Source organism: Pleurodeles waltl, chromosome 6 (genome assembly GCF_031143425.1).
Source record: "Pleurodeles waltl isolate 20211129_DDA chromosome 6, aPleWal1.hap1.20221129, whole genome shotgun sequence".
NCBI lineage: Eukaryota > Metazoa > Chordata > Amphibia > Caudata > Salamandridae > Pleurodeles > Pleurodeles waltl.
This window is the reverse complement of record NC_090445.1, coordinates 1,114,131,072-1,114,153,416: the sequence shown is the minus strand read 5'-3', so window position 1 is coordinate 1,114,153,416 and position 22,345 is coordinate 1,114,131,072. Positions and strand designations below refer to the sequence as shown.

Below are 22,345 nucleotides of genomic sequence, written 5' to 3'. Positions count from 1 at the left end.
GAGAGCAACAATCAAGTTTGTGCTGAGAGATGAAGTAGTGAGAGAATAGGTCCTTGCCAAAAAGCAAACTGTAAAGCACTTCTTTAATGTATACCCACACTTGCTGTCCCTCAATGTAATCTAGATGACAGTGAAAATATTAATATAACATGAACAGAGGAAAAGCTAATCAGATCTGAGTGTGTAGGCGTGGAATTTTAGATCCTGCTAAAATGCAGATTTTCCACAAAGGGGGGACAACATATTTTTCAGATTCTACAGCAACCGCCATTTAATGGAAGACGGGCAGAAGCATAGGACAGAGGAAGGTCAAGAAAACGTGATAAGAAACTAATTTTGGTAAGACTGATGGAGATTGATGGAGGCTGAGGCATGGATCAGAAACGGATAGCCACTCACCTTGGACATGACTGTATCTTTCATGGTTACATTACAAGTACAGAGTAAGAGTTGCTGTTTGATATTTACATGTGATATGACACCTACGGTACAGGGTAGTCATTTGGGGGGGGCTGGATGGGAATGTTAGTCAGTAATTATTAAGACAATGGATCTTTTGAAAGGAATTTGATGAAAATAAGTCCTCTCCTGCCCAGACTTGTGGGCTACTAAATTAATGGTAGATGTTAACATTCTTTTATGAGAAAGGAAAGTTTTGATGTATTCCTGAGTAAAGTGCAATAATATACCCCGTTTACAGCTGAGTAAAAATTTACTTTAACAACAAAGAGGTAGATAGCGGGGATATCAGGTACAATAAAATTTTGATCTATTAAGAATTCTCTAATTTAAAATTATTCCCAACTCACAAGACTATGTTACATTGCCATCCTAAGTCAAGTCCTTTCATATTTGGTGTTAAGTAACTGAAAGAGAGCTTAAAGTGCAGACTGAAATATTTTATAATGAGTTTTTTATTTAGTCCTTATTTTCAGTTGAAGAATTGTAAGAATTTATTGTTGTTTATTATGGTACACTTTTCACGAAAACCCATGTAATAGTATGGGTGGAGAGTCACAGTCTCAGCATCCTTTTACATGTTTAGTCTATTCCCAGAAATACACTTGAGAAAGGTACGCCTGGTGCAGGATTCTAGGTGCAGTTCTGGGAATGTAATGTGGCATATTACATGCGGTCCTAATCAGCTTGTGCTGAATTCTTTACACATGAGCCACAAGTCAAATGCATCCATTTTTTCTCCATGGGGACATTTTTCCCCTGTGGATAAAGCCTTTCAATAATACTCTCAACAAATTTGGGGGTGATATGTTCATCTCCCTAGCCTAGAAGGAGAGTTACTGTGGGATTACTAACTGACAGGAGTAACTTTATGACTATTTCCATGGTAATAAAGGGTTGATAGGACTTGGAGAATGATTAGGAACCAATATGTTATTGTCTCTACTTTTTTAGTGGATCACAGAGAGTGGAAAACTGAAAAACTAAAGGCACATATGGTGAATAAAACACCAGCCTTGGGGAACTTATATAAGGAATATTGGGACGCTAATGAGACCATAGACACCTACTCAATTCCTTCTTGCATAGTAAAACAGTGGCTCCATCAGGTTATCCACGAGTCTAGGATGGACAGTCAACTAGCCTCCTCATGGAGACTAAGCTGTCCAAACAGATGAAAAGATTATGCAAAAGACCAATAGTACAAAAAATAAACCATTTGGTTTCACTAGATTACGAGAAGACTGGGCTTTTATTAAGAAAGTAATCCAAAAGAACAGAAACGGATTGAGAAACAGAGAAAAAAAATGCATGGACATTGACTCTAGAAAAGGAACACAAGTGTGACTGGTTGGTAAATGGGGTTCACCTTCTGGCTGAACTGGGACAGCCCCTATTGCCATTCTGGGTTTTATTGACAATTAAGTCACTTGTGTCAAATATAGGAACCGGTATGGTGTAAGGGAACAGAATTCAGGCATGGCAAATACAAACTGTCGCTGTACATGAATAATGTTACAAATAACTTGATAAGCTCCTTCCCAAAGGTGGTGGTAGGGATGCAGGTTATTTAGTAAATTCCCTAGCTTTAAGGTGAATTTGTGTAATCACACACTCTCCTATGGTAGCCTCAGGAAACTCAAAGGACAGAGGAGCAGAGAAGAAAACAATTCTACATTTCATGAAACCTCCAACTTGAGTCAGATCTGCTACTGTAGAAGGGAAAAACTTTGTACTTTTTCCAGAATTGGTGATGGCTCTGAACAACATTGCAATGTTTCTGGACTTGGAGAACATCACTTCCAGTTAATGGACTTGGCCAGAGGAGACGTTCTGGAGGAGGAATTGGAAGGCCTCTTCTTTTTTGGACTACTCCCATTTATTTTGAGGTGGGAGGAAGAGGACCTCGCTCTTGAATTCTGGCTCTTCTGGGTGGCCGTCTGTCAGAGGTCATGAATTTGCAGCGGTGAGCTTTTGTCATACAAAGCTTTTCTTCTCTTCCCTTTATGACATCATGTTCTAGTGTTCCTCAAAGAGTTATGTCTTTAGCTCTTGCTTCATCTGCAGCAGCGGTGGAGCAGTCAGATGTTGTAGGAAGCTGGCTATCTATGTAGTATGCCAATGCAGGGGTACTCTATGCAGATAATACAGACAACCATTATTGGCTGTCAGAGGTTAAAGTAATAACCCCAAATGCTCTCTTTTGTGGTAGTGTGGGCAAGCAGAGGGTAGAGCTAAGCATTTTTAACACACAGTCAATGAGACACACACTCAAGAAGAAACTCAAGACCAATTTTAGAAAAATAGCACAGACTTTTTATTAATTTAGGCACCAAGATCTGCAGGATCAGCTAAGTACTTTTCGTGTTAGCGATTTGAAGAAATGCAGAAAATATAACAGTCAAATATGAAGTATGAGCCTTAAATGTGGTAATGTTATTCTATGGGGAAAACACACTGCACAGGGTCACTTGCAGTAGATTTACAGGACAGTTCTATTGGACTTAAGGTAAGTAGGGGCCAAGTCTCTAGAACCACCAGCGGTTTCGGGTTACCTGCCCTAGTGTGTCTGAGTGCAGAGGTGCTCCTAGCACTGGCAGCCTTGGATGCTACGTGTTAAAGTAAATGGGAGCAGGAACTGGAAGAAAAGGGCTGCAAGTGTGGACTGGGCGACCAGTCCGGCTGAACCCAAATGCGGGCTTGGTTTAGGAAGGTCTCAGTTCCGCAGGGACACCATTGGTTTCAGGGGCCATGGGCTCGGGGGCTCATGTGCATAGATGTTTTGTTAAACGGGTCAGTGAGTTAGACGCTCCAATGGTGCTTGGGGTACCTAGAGAAGAGAAAAAAGAAACACAGCAGAACACCTTCTGGCGTGGAATTGGCCTCTGTTGAAGTTCCTCAACATGCAGGTATGCTTTTTGCAGTTGTGGTGTTCCAGCTGAACACAAAGAAGCCTTGGTGCTTGTAACTGATGGTGGTAATACGGTGAAGGAATGCTCTGGGCAGTCTCAGCGTCTCAAAGACCGGATGGATCGACCTGGGTTGCACTCCTGGACAGTCGGGATCCTCCTCCTGGTGAGGTGCCCCCTCGGTGGACCAGACGGTGAGCCCAAAGGAGAACTGGACAGTCACAGTTGGTGCCAGCTGTTGCAGGGAAGTGGCTCCTCCACTCCAAAGGAGATGTTGCCTGGTTTGCGAAGTCCTAGCAGGTCTCCGAGGATTTTGAAGGATGCACAGCTGCAGGGTCAGGTCTTTGCAATTGTCTGGGTTGGAGCAGGTAGGCAGGGTTTGGCTCCAAAGTCCTTAGCTAGTCCTTGATTCTTGTGTTGGTCGGCTTCTTTAGTCAGTCGAATCTGTGCTCCTGGTGTCAGGGGACCACCTAAATACTCAATTTAGGGGTGTTTAGGGGAGTGTAGGGTAGAAGCAAAGGAGCTAGTTACCCCTGGGTGACTATACCTCCATAAGACCACTTCCTGTGGTGAGTGGGCATAATCCTGTCCCAGAGTTCCTGGCTCCACCAAAAACAAGATGGTGGAGTCCTTCCTTCGTGGAGCATATCAGGCATCCCACCTTAGCGGTGTGACAAGTCTGGTAGTGTATCACGCCTACTTGCATAGATAACTTCCCATCTGTCCTGGTGTCACTCACGGCAGGAGATGGCATCTCCCAGGGCTGGGGGAAGCTGGGGTTGCATATCAAAGGAGGCAGGGACTTTGAAGTCCAGGCCTTGGTACGCAGGTTCACTAGCTATCCTCCTGGAAGAGGAGACATTTTCCTCCGGAGCAGGCATTATTTCTGGCCTCTAAGAGCGCAGGCTGTCACCTTCAGGGGGTCAGAAACTCTTCTGTGGTGGCAGGTTGGCTGATACCAGTCAGCCAAAACACTAGAGGACTATACCTAGTATCAGTATAGATTTAGTGAGATGAGGTGTTTGATACTAAACACCATAGGTTTCAGTGAGGTCACTATGTAGCTGGGTAACTCATAATGACCAGAGCCCAGTACAAAACTTAACATGGCTTCACTGTTCACTTGCAATATCTAGTAATAAAACTAGACATCACGGGGGCAGATCTGCTCGTCCATATATGTCCTCACGTAAAATATAATGCACCCTGCCGTAGGAATCTAAGGCCTACTGTAGGGGTGACTTTCATATATTATATGCAGTGATTTTGGCAAGGCACCATGTGAGTGTGTCATGTTGTGTTTTCACTCATGACTTCCAACCATGACATGCAGTCTGTAATGGCAGGCTGCATTCAATTTGCAGGGGAGTCCCTTAGTGTGGCATTATATATGCTGCAGCCCTAAGGGACCATCTTTAGTACTTAGGCCCTAAGTAGTAGGGGTACCATTTACCAGGGATTTACTGGGGTGCTAAAGTGCATGCCAATTGCACACAATTAAACCTTTTAACCCGTTTTAGGGAAAGAGCACTGGCACAGGGGACTTGGTTAGCAGGAACCCTGTTCACCTTCAGTCAAAAAACATCAGTACCAGTGGCAAAAAGGTGGGGGGTGATCATGTCATAAGGGGCACCTTCCTACAGATGTCATTTCAGATCCTGAGTGCACAAATGCTGTTACCCTTTTGTGCACTTATTTGTCTCCAGTCGTATGGTGGCCAATCAAGAGCCATGGGAGATGATTTAACTATGCGTATAGTTAAGTTTGTCATATGAGTAAGCATCAATATTTTAAGTACTGATTCGTGGCTGGAGCTGTAACTAAAATGAAAAAAGAGCCAGGGAGAGGTGCAAAACTAAGGCAGGGAACAGAGGCGAGCAGTAAAGCAAAAAGTGAGACGCAGGTGAGGAGGGAAACAACACAGGGGACAGAAGCATCACGGGCCAGAGAAACAAAGTGCAAGTCATAGCAGTGGGGTGGGAGCACAGAAGTACTTAGGGAGACAGAGCAACATGAAGACATGGTAGCACAGAAAAAACCTGCACTGGAAACTTGACAGGGTTTGCAATTAAATAAACTCCTGGGCAGGAAACCCCCTGTTAGTCCAAGACTGTGGAAGGAAACTAGAGACTGACCTCAGAACAGGACTTCAGTGCACTTCCTCCTTAAAGGGTTGAAGATGAGAGACCAGGAAGCTGCTAGCGCATGTAAAATTGGGCATGCAGACTGGGGCACTAACCACTGTGACTGAAGGAAGACTGATTTTGATGACTGTGGAAGCCTTTCCAGCCTGGGAGCATACACAACAACATATCAAACACAGAGCTAGTATCCCTCATATTTATTCGTACAATAATGAAACTAAACTTCTCATCATCCCATAACCGTTAATGACACACCTTAACATATCAAAAAATTATTATGTATTTCTTTCACTGAGTCTGCCCAGGGTCTCAGGGTCCTGGTGCTTACAGGCCTACAAACTACACCTTCCCCTTTGTTAAATAAAAAGGTTTAAACAATAGCAGTATTAAATTTTTCTGATAAGTCGTCACAGTTTGGCCAGACCACATGATATGAGGCAGCTTAACTGCATCCAGAGTGTACACAGAGAGTACAGGGTATAATGTGTGACCTGGGCCTTGAGGTGAGGCCCTCATCTGGGGTTACCGGGACTGTTGATTGTTCAGACAGATGTCTAAAATGTGACCAGTCTCTTGTGATGGATTTGACTGGAAGTTGCACCGTTATAATGTGTCCCTTGCTCGTCACAACTTTCAGAGGTTTAAAATCAAATGGAGGATCTGTCATTTGCTTCCATTTTTGCTTGATGAGAACCTTTGTCAAAGACTATCTATTGAGCTCACTGATGCGATCAGAGTATGTCTTTATTTGACATGTTAGAGCAGTGTCGCTAGCTCACACCTCTTCAGTGATCCAGTGTGGTAGTTTGATTCTTAAAGTTCTCCCGAACATCAAGGTGCAGGTCTCTAAGCGGTGGTAGAGTGAGATTTTGAGCATTAGGCACAGAGGGCTTGACATAATGCCGGACTCGGCTCGATTCTCTCCATCGGTGCACATTGGATCACTTGTTTCAGGGTTCCCACAAAACATTCCATGACATAGCCTGAGGCCACAAGGGTGTACTTTTCTGATGCTTGACATCATATCTAATCAGAAACTCCTTTAACTCCTTACTACTCCTTAATCTTGACCATTGTCAGACATGAGTGTGGTTAGTATGCCCCACATTGCAAATATGTTGTCCAGCCAATGAATTACTTTTGTGGAATGCTAATGACATCCTCTACCACAGGAAAACGGGAATACTCGTCAATGACCACCATGAGATGTGTCCATTAGCTAGGGGCCCAAAGAAGTCTACAGCCACTTGTTCCCATGTGCCACGGGCAGGAGGATCACAAAAGGTTAGTGGGTGCTAAGTCACTCTAGGAGAGAGGCAATTGCATAAATGACACTTTCTTAGTACCTTCTCAACTCTCTTGTCCAATCCAGGGAACCACTATTGATATCTCAGGGCTCTTTTGGTAGGGACAATGCCACGGTGTCCTCCATGAGCGAGTTTAATGATTTGTTGTCTCAGACTCTCCGGTATGACAATCCTGGCACCCCTTAGCACAATGCCTTCTTTAATGACAATCAGTTCATCTTGTACATTCCGATACTTTTGAATTCCAACACTGTCACTCAGAGGTCGAACACTCTGTCTTCATGAATGCATAGAAATAATGTCTTTGAGGGTCAAGTATGTCTTTATCGGCATTTGTAGGAGGAACAATCTGATCGATAGGCATGGCAGCTAGAGTGCTGCATCTTACAATGAAGTTGATGTAATCCTCAGCAGTTTTTGATGTTGAGCTGTGCTGCTGTAGTGGTACTTGTGAGAAATAATTTACAGGGTTTGGTTGTTGCCTGTGTTATGCACAACTGCATAGCTGTACTCTTAAGCACAACTCCCATCTTTCAATGCGAGGAGCATCTTGAATCTTGATTTTCAAAAACAGTGAGCAGCGCTTGATGGTCTGTGACAATCGTGAAATGCTTTCCCTACAGAAACACATGAAAATGTTCACAGGCCCACACCACAGCCAGACTTTTTCTGGCTGGGAATATGCACGGTCTGTGTCAGACAAACTTTGGCTGGTCTACACCACCAAACGTCTATGACAATGGGATGTCCATTATTCCGAGCAAGAACTGCTCCAAGCTCCACTGTACTCGCATCAACAGTAATCTCAGTGTGTAGTTTAGGATCAAAGTAGATCATTTCAGTCACATTTTTAATTGCATGCTTTACTCTTTTGAAACTTTGGTCACATTCAGAGGGCCATCAGAACTAGACTTTTTGTTTGGTCAGGTCTCGCAATGGAGCACTCACTGTATTAAAATCACAAATGTACCTTGAACAATAGCTGGTCATGTCCAAGAAGGATCGTAAGATGGTGATATATTGTGGGAGACTGGTGGCTGACAGTGCCCATACTTTATCTGGATCAGGAGTCATTCTTCCATCAGAAAATATATGCACAAAGAAGTTGAGTTTGGGTTTGTGAAATTCACTCTTTTCGGCACTCAACGTGAGACTTGTATTTGTAAGCAACTGACGCACTTGTTTGAGAGCCTTATCAAGCTCCTTTCGTGTTGTTCTATATTTCATTATAACATCACTGTAATTGTAGGCATGCGTAACAAGTTGAATTATTCTACATATAACATCTTGAAATATTTTTGCAGCAGATGATAGTCCAAAGCTCAATCTGTAGCATCTGAACAAACCACCATGAGTCGAGAAAGTGGTAATGTACCTCCAGTTTTCTTCCATTTCGAGCTGATAGTATCCCTTGTTCAAGTCAAGACAGGACAAGACTTTGACGACTTTCAACTGCATGATGATCTGCATTGTGGGGACCAGGATGGCTTTCTCGCTCAATTGATTTGTTGGCTTCGTACATATCCAAGCATGTGTGAACTGCATCTCCACTGTCCTTTTCTGTCACTACCAATGTGGGCGTCACCCATGGTGTGCGCCCAGTAGAGTGCTCAATAATATTGTGTTTTAACAGAGCTTCTAGTTCCTCTCGACTGCTTCTTGTAGGTGAAATGCTTCTATGTTGTGTTCCTGTGCAGCCGGTCGGATGTCTTAGCTAGGGTGATGTTGAAACCTTAATGTCTTGAGTCTTTCTAGGCCATAAAATAGCAACAGGAAATGACTCAATTTTGGACTGAGTATGTAGGTTGTAATTGATAGAAGTCAGTCCCATGTCAGCATAGTTGTAAAACAAAGTAGGCATGCACTGGATGAAGTACCTTGAAGAACATGAATTGGGTCCTGCACAGATGCATTCCGATGCCACAAGGTCACCGTGGATGATACTTGACTCTGCAATGGTTTGGAACCAACCCATGTGTATCCCTTCGTATTTGATGTTTTGAATCACGGTACAGGTGACAAACTGTTGAAGTGTTTAACTGGCATGATGTTGATCGATGCACCGCTATCGATTACAGAGGTTATGGGGCAACACTTGACTTTATTTTGGGACAATGTCCTTATGAATTCTTTTGGTTCATTGACCACTTATTTTTGTTGTTCATTTGACCTGTTGGCAAGCAACAACGCCCACGTGGCTTTTTTTTTTGTTGAGATATGATCATTGCACATTCACCATCATCACCGTCGCTCAACAATGATGTCGAGGAATTCTTGCAGGATGAACTTGATGACTATCGACTTTGTTTAGCTTACACTTGCAGCAGCGGAGGTTTCCTTTTGTCTTTGTGGGCGTGGCGAGAATGGTTTTGGAATTTTCTGGCATCTATTTTCTAGTGACCCAACTACTTTCTCTTTTGATTTGCAAACCCTTATGAAGTAGTTCTCCTTTTTCCAACCTTTGCATGTCTGTCCGATGATTGGACATTTGCTTTTATGTGGAAATGAAAGTCCACAGTGGAAACAGTCTTTCCTTCTTCAAGGATGTCCACTTGCGGTTCTTGTGTTCACTCTTCATGATTAATGCTGACTCACTTTTTGCTATTCCCACTTCCATATGGAAGGCCTACCGATCCGCTCATTCCTCAGATCTGGCAGTCATCAGTACTTTTTCTAAACTGAGCCTCTGTCTCAACATGCATCCAACAAATATCCATCAATTACTCGAAGGCACCTGCATTCTTCATCTTTAAATTCACTAAAAGTACAGTGTTTGATAAGCATATCAAGTCTCTCAAAAAATTCATCTATTGTTTCACCAACTTGTTGTCTCACTTGATCAGAAATATACCTTTCATAGTCGACATCTGGCACTGAATTGAACTTGGTTCCTAATGCATCTTAGATCTGACGATACAATACTGTATCAGTCTGTGAAATCTTCTTTATCACTTCTTTAACTCCATCCCCAGCAATACTCTAAGTATTTAATGATTTTCTCATCATTTACTTCTTTCAGAGCATCTATGAAGTCATAGCAAGTCTCAATCCATCTGGTTTATCTGGTGCCAATAATCTGATTTTTTGGCAGGATCGAATGGCAGTGGAGGTTTTAGAAACATGACTGTTGTGTACTTTGCACCTCTTCCTACTGCTGTTGAGAGTGTGTGCTGTTCAGACAGTGCTTTTTGTGCACCTGAATCCATGCCTTCTGGAATTACCGACTTAGTATTTGAGCTCAAGTAGTCTGACTCACTCACTGGTTGTGTGGTACCTTCTTCATTATTGACAGTAAATAGATTTTCTGCTTTTAGCATGCTCTGGTCTTTGCTGTCATCTTTCTATTTTGTTCAAGTCATTTCTTCATGCGGTTCTGACAGCTGTCCCCACTCTCTGTCCAAACAGTGACTTTGATAACGGTGGGCTGTGTGTTTGAACTGCTTCATTCCTGGTGGAATTCAAAATGTAATGGATGTCACTTGTTACTTTTCACATATCGGCCTTTCTAGCATGGCTCTGACATCACATCCAGTGTTGCAAATCGTAAAGCGCTGTGCTTCGCTGTTGAGTATATTTTTATTTCTCGTACCTGGTGTCACTGCCTTTAGCGTTTTCTTTGCTTTGTATGACTGACAGCTCTGTTTTGTAGCACAACATCGTATTCTCTCATTCTCTCAACCTGGCCTGCAGTTCTTTCCAAAGGTGCTACTCTGCTAGGCCATCAACTTTTCCACGATGCCTTGTACAGGCTGGAATGGGGCTTACACTCCACTTACGTCAACTACAGGCTTCTTTGCACCGGCTTGGGGTGCACGTGACATGCACAAGCTGTTTGCTATATCCTTGTAAACTCTTAGGGAGAGCAGTCTTGTTCCTTCGGGGCACATATCCCATCCTCATCACCAGTTGTCGCATCCTCCCTTGCCTGGGAGCATGCATAATAACATGCCATACATGAAGCTAGCAGCCCACATCTTTATTCATCAGCGTACAGAGTTCAAACTAAACTTTTCATTATTCTACAACAGTTAATGACCACACCTTAACACCTCCCAAAATGATTACGTAATTCTTTCATTAAGTACGCCCAGGGACCCAGGGCCCTCGTGCTCACAGTCGTAAGACACCACATCGACCACCACCCACCATTTCTTCTGCCAAATTCCTACATACCGTTATCAAAAATCCCACTTTAAGGCACCATCCAACGAAGTAAAATCATTGTCTTTGAAGTGTGCATTGTGGCATTATGAGTGCAGTCTCTGTTTGTGGCTTATATAATAATAATTGTGATTTGTTAAGCGCACTACTCACCCGGCAGGGTCTCAAGGTGCGGGGGGTGCTACTGCTCGAAGAGCCAGGTCTTGAGGTGCTTCCTGAAGGTCAGGAGGTCCTGGGTCAGACGTAGGTTGACGGGGAGGAAGTTCCAGGTTTTGGCGGCAAGGTGGGAGAAGGATCTACTGCCAGATGTGGTGCGGGGAACAGAAGCAAGGGCGAGGTTGGCGTGTAGGGATGCGGAAGTTGAGGCACTCGTTTGGGTAGGCCGGTCCGGTGTCATGGAGAGCTTTGTGAGCATAGATCAGGAGCTTGAAGACGATCCTTTTGTTGACGGGGAGCCAGTGGAGATCTCGGAGGTGGGCTAAGATGTGTTCGTGCAAGGGAGGTTGAGGATGAGTCGTGCAGAGGCGTTCTGGATGCGCTGGAGTTTCTTCTGGAGCTTGGCCGTTATTCCTGCTTAGAGGGCGTTGCCATAGTCCAGTCTACTGCTGATGAGGGCGTGTGTGACCGTTCTTCTGGTTTCCACGGGGATCCATCTGAAGGTCTTGCGGAGCATGCAAAGGGTGTTTTAGCATGAGGATGTGATGGCGTTGACCTGCTGGGTCATGGAGAGAGAAGAGTCCAGTATGAAGCCAAGGTTGCCTGCGTGGGTGGTGGGCTTTGGAGCCGGCCCCATGGTGGCAGGCCACCAGGAGTCATCCCATGCTGATCTGTTGGGGCCGAAGAGGATGATCTCAGTTTTCTCAGAGTTTAGCTTGAGGTGGCTTTCCTTCATCCAGTTGGCGATGGCGTGGAGTCCGGTGTTGAGGTTGATCTTAGCATTTGCGGGATCCTTCATGAGAGAGAGGAAGAGCTGTGTGTCATCTGCATAGGAGATGATGTTCAGGCCGCTGGATCAGACGATGTTGGCGATCGGAGCCATGTAGACATTGAAGAGGGTGGGGCAGAGTGAGGATCCCTAGGGAACTCCACATATGATCTTGGTGGCCTTGGACAGGAACGGGGGAAGCCGGACTCTCTGGGTTCTTCCAGAGAGGAAGGAGGTGAGCCAGTCCAGGGCTCTGTGGCGAATTCCGGCGGAGAGGCGTGTGCGAAGGGTGTACTGGCAGACGGTGTCGAAGTCTGCAGAAAGGTTAAGGAGGATGAGGGCTACGGTTTCACATCTGTCGAGTCTGCTCCCAATGTCGTTGGTGCAGGTGATAAGGGCGGTCTCGGTGCTGTGGTTCTTGCGGAAACCTGACTGGGAGACGTCGAGAAGGCTGTTGTCCTCCAGAAAGCAGGATAGCTGGTTGTTGACTATCTTCTCGATTACCTTCGCGGGGTATGGGAGAAGGGAGATAGGTCAGTAGTTTTTGAGGTCTTCTGGGTCGGCATTGGATTTTTTTGAGCAGGGCGTTGACTTCGGTGTGTTTCCAGCTCTCTGGGAAGACGGCGGTCTCAAAGGAGATGTTGATGATGGTCCGGAGCTGGGGAGCGATGATCTGGCTGGCTTTATTGAAGATGTGGTGAGGGCAGGGGTCAGCGGGAGAGCCAGAGTGGATGGTGCTCATGGTCTTGGTGGTTTCCTCGTCATCGGTGGGGGTCCAGGCATTCAGGACGCCAGTGTGGCAGGGTGCGATAGGGTCGACCTTGGCCGTGGTGGAGGTGGTGATGGTGTGAAACTTCCATGAATGTCGATGATCTTGCTGTGAAAGAGGCTGGCGAGGGAGTTGCAGAGTTCTTGTGAGTGGGATGGGTCAGCGGAGCAGGCCTTGGGGTTGGTGAGTTCCTTGATGATGCTGAAGAGCTCCTTGCTAATATGTGCGTTGTTTTCAATTCGCTCTTTGAAAAAAGATCTTTTGGTGGCTCGGATGACCTGGTGATGTTTGCGTATGGCTGATTTGAGGGCGCGTGGTTGTTTTCTGAATGTTCTTGTCACCAGATCTTCTCGGCTTTCCAGCAGTCGCGTTTGGATGCCTGAAGGTCTGAGGTGAACCAGGGAGCTTTCTTGTTGGCATAGTTGTTGGTGGTTTTCTTGAGTGGGGCAAGGGTGTTGGCACAGTCGTCGAGCCATAATTTGAGGTTGAGGGCGGCGGTGTTGGGGTCGTTGGTTTTGAGTGGTAGGGCATGAGTGAGGTTGGTGATCAGTTGGTCCTTGGAAATCTTGTTCCACTTGCGGTGAGGGATCCGATGTTGTTGGTGATGGGTGGTGGGCTTATGGAAGGAAAAGTGAACACAACGGAGGTCAGTACAATCGAGTTCAGTGGTGTGAGTGAAGTTGACGTGGTTGCTGGAGGAGAAGATGGCGTTGAGTGTGTGATCAGCTGAGTGGGTGGGAGAGGTGACCAGTTGCTTGAGGCCGAGGTTGGCCAGGTTGTCCAGTAGGGCTGAGGAGTTGCAGTCGTCGGTGTTCTCCAGCTGGAAGTTCAGGTCACCGAGAAACATGTAGTCTGTGGAGGCGAGGGCGTGGGTGCTGATGGTGTCAGCGATGGAGTCGCAGAATTGAGAGCGGGAGCCCGGGGGGCTGTAGATGAGGGTTCCTCTCAGGATGGTGTTGGCATTAACGTATATCTGGAAGTGCAGGTGATCTGTGGTATCTAGGGCGCTGTGGTTGTCGGTTGCGATCCTGATGGAGCTTCTGTGGACAATGGCGATTCCTCCTCCTGGCTTGTTGGTACGGTCTCTTTGGGTGATCTTGAAGCCCTCAGGGATAGCTAGGGCGATGTCCGGTTCCGATGAGGGGTTCATCAAGGTTTCGGTGAGGAAGGTGATGTCAGGGGAGGTAGATGTGAGCAGGTCCCAGAGTTCGATGGCGGGCTTGCGGACGGAGCGGGTGTTGGGGAGGATACAGGTGAGGTGGTTGGGCTGGGTGGCGTTGTGATGCTTGGTGGCTTGAGCGCAGGTGAAGTGGCATGAGCGGCAAGAAAAAGGTCCGTGGGTGTGCCTAGGAGAGGCCTGGATGCAGGTGGTTGGGCGACCAGGGTTGAGCGCAGGGATTTCCGAAGTGGTGTAGTGGTGTCTGGCGGCGTAGTAGGTGTGATGGGCAGGGGGACAGGTGCTGGGCGCGGTCCAGATGTGGACGGGCGCAGACGGGCTTTCCTCTGGTGCATCTCCGGCACATCAGCGGCGCGGCCACCATTAAGAAGGGAAGGTGGGAGGGAGGAGCAGATGGGAGGTGGGAGGGGGTGGCGAATGGGAGGTGGGAGGGGGTGGCGAATGGGGGCAGGAGGGTGGCGGGGACGCAGCGGGGGGAATGGGGAGACCGGGCAGATCAAAGCAAAGCAGAACGGGCAGAAACAGGCAGATACAGCAATAAGCTGGCAAAAAGGCAAAAGCAGAAAAAAATGGCACACAAGCACAGAAAACAGATGACAAGACAAACACACAAGATAACAAGACCAACACACGATATTTACGTCTACCACTAGACATCAGCAATGAGGTGCAGGCAGGTGCCTGCGGGTGGTGGAGGGCCTCGAACTCGCGGCAGCAGCAACAGCGGAGTTAGGAACACGAGGGCAGTCTGGTGGAGCTGCTCAGCGTGCAGAGTGGTTCCTGGCCTTAAGACAGGTCAGGGGTCACTCAGAGCTCCGTGCAGCGGCTGCCATTAAGAAGGGAAGGTGGGACGGAGGAGCAGCTGGGAGGTGGGAGGGGCTGGCGAATGGGGGTGTGAGGGGGGAAGGGCCGCAGGGGATGCAGCAGCGGGAATGGGGAGACCGGGCAGATCAAAGCAAAGCAGAAACGGGCGGAAACATGCAGAGACAGCAATAAACAGGCAAAAAGGCAAAAGCCGAAAAACAGCACACAAGCACAAAAAACAGATGACAAGACACACACACAAGATAACAAGACCAACACACAATACTTACGTCTACCACTAAACACCAGGGATGAGGCGCAGGCGGGTACCTGCGGGTGGTGGGGGGCCTTGAACTATCGAGGGCAGGGCTAGGAACACGCAGGCATTTTGGTGGGACTTGACTGCTCCTATCCTCTATTACACTCTCCAGAGTTTTAAACATCACGTAATACCCTTCCATGTGTATCACTGACTTCCTAGACACACTAAACTTTTAACTCCTTATCGCACAACTGACTATTACCAGTTTTCCCACTTCCAGACAATTTGCAGAAATGCTTCTGGTTTCCAACACTCCCCGGACACGTCCCTTCACTTCTGCCCCATCTCATATGCACTTGCCGAACATACAACACTCTTTTCTCTCACAGGACAATAACCTCTTGATCTTGGCATCTTGGCCTGTAAATTGCAAGGCATAGCAAGTTTAGAATCACCCAGTGCATAACATCTCCACCCATGATGGACACACAGAACTGGGCTAGCCAACAACCACCAACATAAATAAAATCCCCATTGTTCATTTGAGTAGCCGGCATGCTGGGCATAAGGGGGCGTGGTCAGCAATACTTTACAGCAGTGGTTCCCAACCTGTGGGCCGGGGAACCCTGGGGGTCCGCGAAGCCTCCTCAGGGGGTCCGCGGCTGCTTAAAACATTTAATAATATTAGGTCCCAGCTATCAGTAATGACTCCTCGGGGGTCCCCGTGTTCCAATAATGATTCAGTGGGGGTCCCCGGGCTCCAGTATTGATAAAATGGGGGTCCACAGAAGTCAAAAGGTTGGGAACCACTGCTTTACAGGAAGAGATATCAATTACAAGTATTGGCAAAGCCAGTAGCTCACGCCTATGAGAGATACTGGCTTTGTCAATGTTTTTTTTTTAGCCATGATGCGCAGCAGCACAGCTGGTATGCTGCATGGCTAAAAGTCAGGGGGAAAAAGTGCTATGACTAATTCAGAACGGGCCACGTCACAGCACTTTTTTTTCTGCCAGAGGGTGCAGGGTGAGGCAGCAAACAACAATAGGGGAAGGGGCAGTAACAACAGGCAAGCAATAGTGAGGGAGGGTGGAAAGCTGGAGTGGGAAGGATGAAGCAATAACGGTGGAACAAGGAACAACAATAAGAGAAGCAACACGATAAGGAAGCAACATAGAAAAATAAGTACCTTAATCCATCACGCACAGCGGAAAGGCACTAATAAAGTAATTAATTTCTTTACTTGATCCATGCTCCACCAAAAGGAAAAGCACACAAAGAAGAAAGTGAAACCGGCAATAGCTGACCAATAAGAAGCAAGAAAATGAGATTGGCAAAGAAGCCAAAGTTGAGTAATAGATGGGCTCTAAGCCCCCTGCCCTTTTAATTTTTTTTTAAATACTAAAGATGTCGCAAGCGACAGCACATGCACGGTCTCAGGCGGACCTAAAATTGCTACTAGAACACTGGGGTGCTCGAACAAACAGAGGTGCACAGATTGGAGGTATCGGAGAGGACTTTCATCTTCCTTCAGTGGGGCATCCTTTTTGATTAGCTAAATCAGACAAACTCATTCTAACCGGCACTCAATTTCATCACACCTTCTAACTTGAAGAAAGCAATAGATCGTATTTGTCTGCTGGCAAACACGTTTTTTTTTGTTGTTTTTTTTTTTAGAAATGCCTGCTAGAAATGCACATTAACCTAATGTTACACTAGGTTAAGGATGAAAGAACATGCATAGCATCCTCCCTGTGAGTTAGTCTACATTATATCGAGGTGGCAAGACAATTTTATGAAGGTGTGCATTTAAACCAAACTAGGTCATAGGCATCTGACCCACTAAACAATCTTTAAACTCCTGATGCAATAACTTCGATGTTCAGAAAGAATGGTTGTACAAGAATGCCTTTCCCATTGATCTATGGAATCAACCACTGTTCCTTGAAAACATTGACACCAGTGGCTTGTGTGTTAAAAAAAAAAAAAAAAAAAAAAAAAAAAAAAGAAATAAATCGCCAAACAGGACAGTTGCCCGGAGAATAGCAAAGAAATCCCACCGGAAAGATAGCTGCTTCTCTGCTTCTGAAAAGGCCCTAAACTGTACGTTTCAAAAGAGTATGCAACACAATAAACTGTAAATTAAGGTGAAAGCCCAAACCCATACTTCCTTCTTAATTCTACGAAATCCCCTATACCTAAAAAGAATCAGTAAAATCCTTCCAATGCTTACCCAGGCCCTCCAGTTCCTGAACAACCTCCTTCCACACAGGCTCTATGTGGATGCAGCTGAAGCACCAGTCTGAGGTGATCTTGATGAGGTAGGGTTTCCTAAAGCTGTCTGGCACTACCTCATTGATGTAATGAGAATAGTGCAGCAGGTATTTCTCATCCGATGAGTCGCGCTTCTCTGAGTTGAAAGGGAAGTGAAAAAAAGATTCATCAAAGTAAAAGCTGTCATGGAAGTGTCTGAAGTGATGACTTTGCTGCTGCTGTGGGTAGCCTTGGTTCTCACCCACATCTCCATATCTGTCGAAATTTGATCGCTTCTCTTCATTTGAAAGAATCTGGTAGTGGTGACAAAAGCTAATGTTAGAAAGGGTATGTTTGTTTTATCTTACATTTTATTCTCTGTCTCTTAAGTTATTTTTTGCAAGTGCTTTCTGTACTTGTTTAAATTTTTCATGTAAATCAATAATAAGATACAATAAAACTCCAGTCGTCCTCGGAAAATTCCAGTTACCATTTCTTTCCTCGTTATCATCAAGAATTCCACACCCATCAGTGTTTCTCACATGCATCATCAATGCACCCCTCAGTATATAATATGACAACTCGTTGCGTGTGAGAACCTTACCCCCCTGTCTTTATTTACAACTCCACCAGTTCCTCTGCCATCAAATGTTCATATGCGATGCCCACACAACAACCAACGCCCAGCATTTATAACATGCTACTCTTACACATCATTCACAGCAGGTCATTTCAAACTGCAGCTCAACACAACATCAGTCCATGATCCTTCATGACTAGCCCAGAGCTCCACAATATTCAACAGTACGTCAAAATGTGCTCCTCCATTATTTCTACTAAGAATGAGAACTGATGAGCATTGGAGTATTCTGATGTCTTGATTATGAGTGCTGCAGTCTCTGTTGAGAACCAGAACCAAGTTTATCTCCTGTTGCAGAAAAAAAGTCCCGTAGAACATCAGACCCTATTACAAGTCCGATCTGAAACCAATTTTTATAAACATCTAGCAGTTACCATCTGCTCAGTCTTTAAATAAGTACTGTACTTTAACAGTACTAATGCAGCAAGATACCTTAGGCATAAAAATGAAACAAGACACAAATTGGTAGATATTACTCCACTACGGAATTCGTGCACAGTTCATCAGAGTTATATTAATTATAACTACATTGACCATGATTACGGACAGCAATCGTGTTAAGCATTCTAGAGAATAATATCTGAACTTGTCTAGAAAACTGCATTTAGGCCTGTGGTTCTGTGTGCTTGGCTGTCTTCTGGAGTCAATAACACATCAGAATTCGAGTGCTGTGGAAAGGATTTTGGATTTGGATGCACCTTTCGTCCATATGCCTGTGTTGGACCTAGCCCTTCTTTTTGCAGGGTCATCCTCAAACTTTTTGCCTCCTTCCGCCTAATTTTTCTGACCAGTTTTTGTTGGCTTTAGGGCTCCGGGTACTTTACCACTGCTAACCAGTGCTAAAGTGCATGTGCTCTCTGTGTAAACTGTATTGTTGATTGGTTTATCCATGATTGGCATATTTGATTTACTAGTAAGTTCCTAGCAAAGTACACTAGAGGTGCCAGGGGCCTGTAAATCAAAAGCTATTAGTGGGCCTGCAGCACTGACTGTGCCACCCACATGAGTAGCCCTGTAAACATGTCTCAGACCTGCCACTGCAGTGTCTGTGTGTGCAGTCTTGCAATGCCAATTCGACCTGGCAAGTGTACCCACCAAACCTTCCCTTTTTATACATGTAAGGCACCCCTGAAGTAGGCCCTAGGTAGCCCCATGAGCAGGATGAAGTGTATGTTAGAGGTGGGGCATGTACTGATGTGTTTTACATGTTCCAACAATGAAATACTGCCAAATTTGTTTTTCACTGTTGCAAGGCCTATCTCTCTCGTAGGTTAACATGGGAGCTGCCTTTAAATGTTCCTAAAGTGGATTTTCCCTTTGAGAGCAGATAGAGATATGGCGTTTGGGGTATCTGAACTCACAAATTAAAAATACATCTTTTAGGGAAGGTGGTTTTTAGATTGTAAGCTTGAAAATGCCACTTTTAGAAAGTGGGCATTTTCTTGCTTTAACCATTCTGTGACTCTGCCTGTTTGTGGATTTCCTGTCCTGGTCAGACTGACAGTTGGGCTGTTTGTGCATCTCCTCTAGACAGTGACACAAAGGGAGCTGGAATATAGCCTGCATATCCATCTGGGCTAGAGTGAAGGGAGGAGTGGTCACTTACATCGGAATGAGCTGTACCTACATTCACAAAATGCAGTCTTCCAACCCCCTGGTGTGTGTGTAGCGCCTAGCCGGAGCAAAGCAGAATCCTGTAAACGACAGATGACTTTTCTTTGAAGTTGGGTAATTTCAAAGGCAGAAAGGGGTATAAGTATTGGACCCAAAACCCCAGATTTTAGATTTCTTCAAGATCATATCTGGAACCAAGAAGAACCTCTGCCAAGGAGAAGAGCTGGAGGAGGAGTACTACCCCTTTGCCTGGCGCTGAGCTTTGCTGGGTTGGCCTGCAGTTGCTGCTTCTGCCTAACAGAGGACAAAGACTGTACTTTGTGGTATATTCCTGCTTGAGAAGAATCTCCAAGGGATTGGACTGAGGTTGCCCCCTGTTCTGAAGTCTCAGGGCCATCAAAGACTTCCTCTGCCAGCACCTTGACTCTCTGCCGAGATTCCCGCCCTGCCAAGTGGTGCCTAATCCAGTCCCTGGGCCCTTGAAAAGGAGAAGCTGGTGGCAAATCAAGACGATCCAAGGAAACCGACTTTGGATGACTCCGGACTGATGCCGCTGCCGAATCCCATGACACAGCCTGCAACCAAAGCCATTGTCCTAGCTGGGGTGCAACGACCCCACAGGCCAGGCACCGCTGCAGCGTCGCTGAAGTCTGCTACTCCGTGGAAGTCAGCGTACTATGCTGTGACCGCCAGATATTGACTCCGCCGGAAGTACGCGGATCCAATGCTTCACTCAGACGCCACTTCACCGCCAACGCTCTGCAGCAAGGACCCAATGCCTCTTTGTGACGCCTCCGCTTCTTCGCTCCGCACCACGGGAACCAATGCCTCCTCGGATCCAGCGATGCCGCGATCCCCGACTCCGTGCACTGGCTCATTCTCTCATTTTCAAAAGGTACTGCACCTGGGGGTCAGTGACCGGCACCATTGGTGTCTGATTGTTCCGAACTACTCCCTTGCAATGCCGTGATATCACCTAATCGAAACCTTTGTGTTTCCAAGTGCTATTTTTGTGTTTCATCTTTAAAAATTCATAACTCTGCCTGTGTATGTTGAATTTTTACCATATTCGGTCTTGTATACTTAGATAAATATTTACTATTTTTTTAAACCTATGTGGTGTCTATTTTGTAGCGCTTCACTGTATTACTGTGTGTGTCGGTACAAATACTTTACACTTTGTCTCTGGGTTAAGCCTTTCTGGTCGTGCCAAGCTACCAAGGGGGTGAATGGGGGTTAACCGGGTGTGTTTCTCCTTTGCCCTTACTAGAGTGAGGGTCCTTGCTTAGACAGTTAGTAACCTGACTGCCAACCCAAGATCCTATTTCTAACAGCCTAAAACAACAGGAGTTTCTTTTTTTGCTGCTTGCACTGCTACTGAGGATTGGCATAGTAGTCTGGTGCTGCTGTGCACTGAGCTGGCCTGCTGTGCACTGGGCTGGCTTGCTGTCCCTTAGTACAGTCCATACTAGTGAAGTGTTGCTTGTCAATAGTATCTACTCTAAGATCTTTTAGCAGTTAGTGGTAGTCCGTGCCTGAATCAAAACATTTCCATACCAGTATGTTGTACTCAATATATACCATTCTAGAGATTATCCTGCTGCACACCCTCTCAGATTAGTTCATCATGAATAATGTAAGAGCTTTTTTGGGCAGATATTTACCCTTCTTTTCTCAAACCTTGCTTCTTGTTTCAGACACTGTTTCAAAGTCTGCCAGCTGCTTGGTGCAGCAGTTCAACTTTTTCCCTGAGCTTGTTTTCCTGACAGTCTAACTATGCATCTGAATGTGGTGCTTGCTACTACACGCTTCCCAACCAAGCCAGTGTCTGTCTAATCATGAACTGAGTTCGCCAATCAGCCCTCGCACACATCTGGCTGTCTTAAACCCCAGCAATAGTGCCTTCTTGGTCAGATTCTCTTTGGTGTGGTTTATGTAAAGAAATCCATTTATGTTCTACTGCCCTTAATTTACAATAATCCCCAATGCAAACCAGCCATATTCTGATATTCTTGGGGCTGCAAGTAATTAGTTGAAATAAATCATGCTCACAAAACCATACTTTCGATCTTAGTTACATTTAACATTACTTCTCAGACGGAAAAGAAACCTTTTGTGCTTGCCAGCCTCTACATCATTGGTGCCTTTAATTCCTTGCACTTAAAATAAATCCACTGTTACTCTCTTTCATCTGTCTTCTTTCTTAAAATGACACCTTTGTAAGCTCTTTTTTCCATCACTTATTAACTGAAATCTATTATTTTCCTTCACTGTAAGCTTAAAGTACTCAGCTAGAGAGCTACAAGGCTTCATTAACAAACCTGTATATGGCATTTGTTTCTAAGGAGATGTGCCTATCTATGAATGAGGCCCGCACACTGGTCCTTCACAGGACTCTACAGCCTACAAACAAATTCATGTGCATGTACACACACACACACACACACACAGGCAAACGTGTGCGCACACACACACACACACACACACAGGCACATGCACAGGCGCCCTTCCCATGCCATCATCATTATACACACTAAGCAGCATCTCTCAGTGGACACAGCGAGCAAGTCCTCTTCAACGCCCTCTAAGGACCAACAAACACCCATATTGTAATGGTACAAATCCACACTCAATCCCTGTCCTTTTTCAGTTGAACCCATGACCTAATAAAACAATCAATCCCCACTCAACAGTCACTCCTTCAACACCAACATTACCAATCATACCCTTGCTCACATGCCTTCCTTCAGGAAAGGCAACGCTTACACCATTATTGAAAACCTTAAAGATAATTCCCTCCCATGTTTCATTGAGATTTCTTCCTCAAATTAGGATAAGAATGAGAAACACAAAGAAGAATTTTAAAACTGTCATTTTGAGCAGGAGTGGAACTTTTTTTGGGTTGGGTAGCATGCTATTTTAC

At 45.5% G+C, this 22,345-nt stretch overlaps 1 protein-coding gene across 2 annotated transcripts in view; it reads right to left on the bottom strand.

Moving 5' to 3' along the window:
- DNAJC16 (DnaJ heat shock protein family (Hsp40) member C16) overlaps window positions 1–22,345 on the bottom strand; it is a 332,457-nt gene that overhangs the window by 214,574 nt on the left and 95,538 nt on the right. For both annotated transcript variants that reach the window (XM_069240270.1, XM_069240271.1), the window contains exon 4: window positions 17,149–17,482. In XM_069240270.1, coding sequence (XP_069096371.1) covers window positions 17,149–17,482 — 334 coding nt within the window. The remainder of the gene's footprint in view (window positions 1–17,148; window positions 17,483–22,345) is intronic.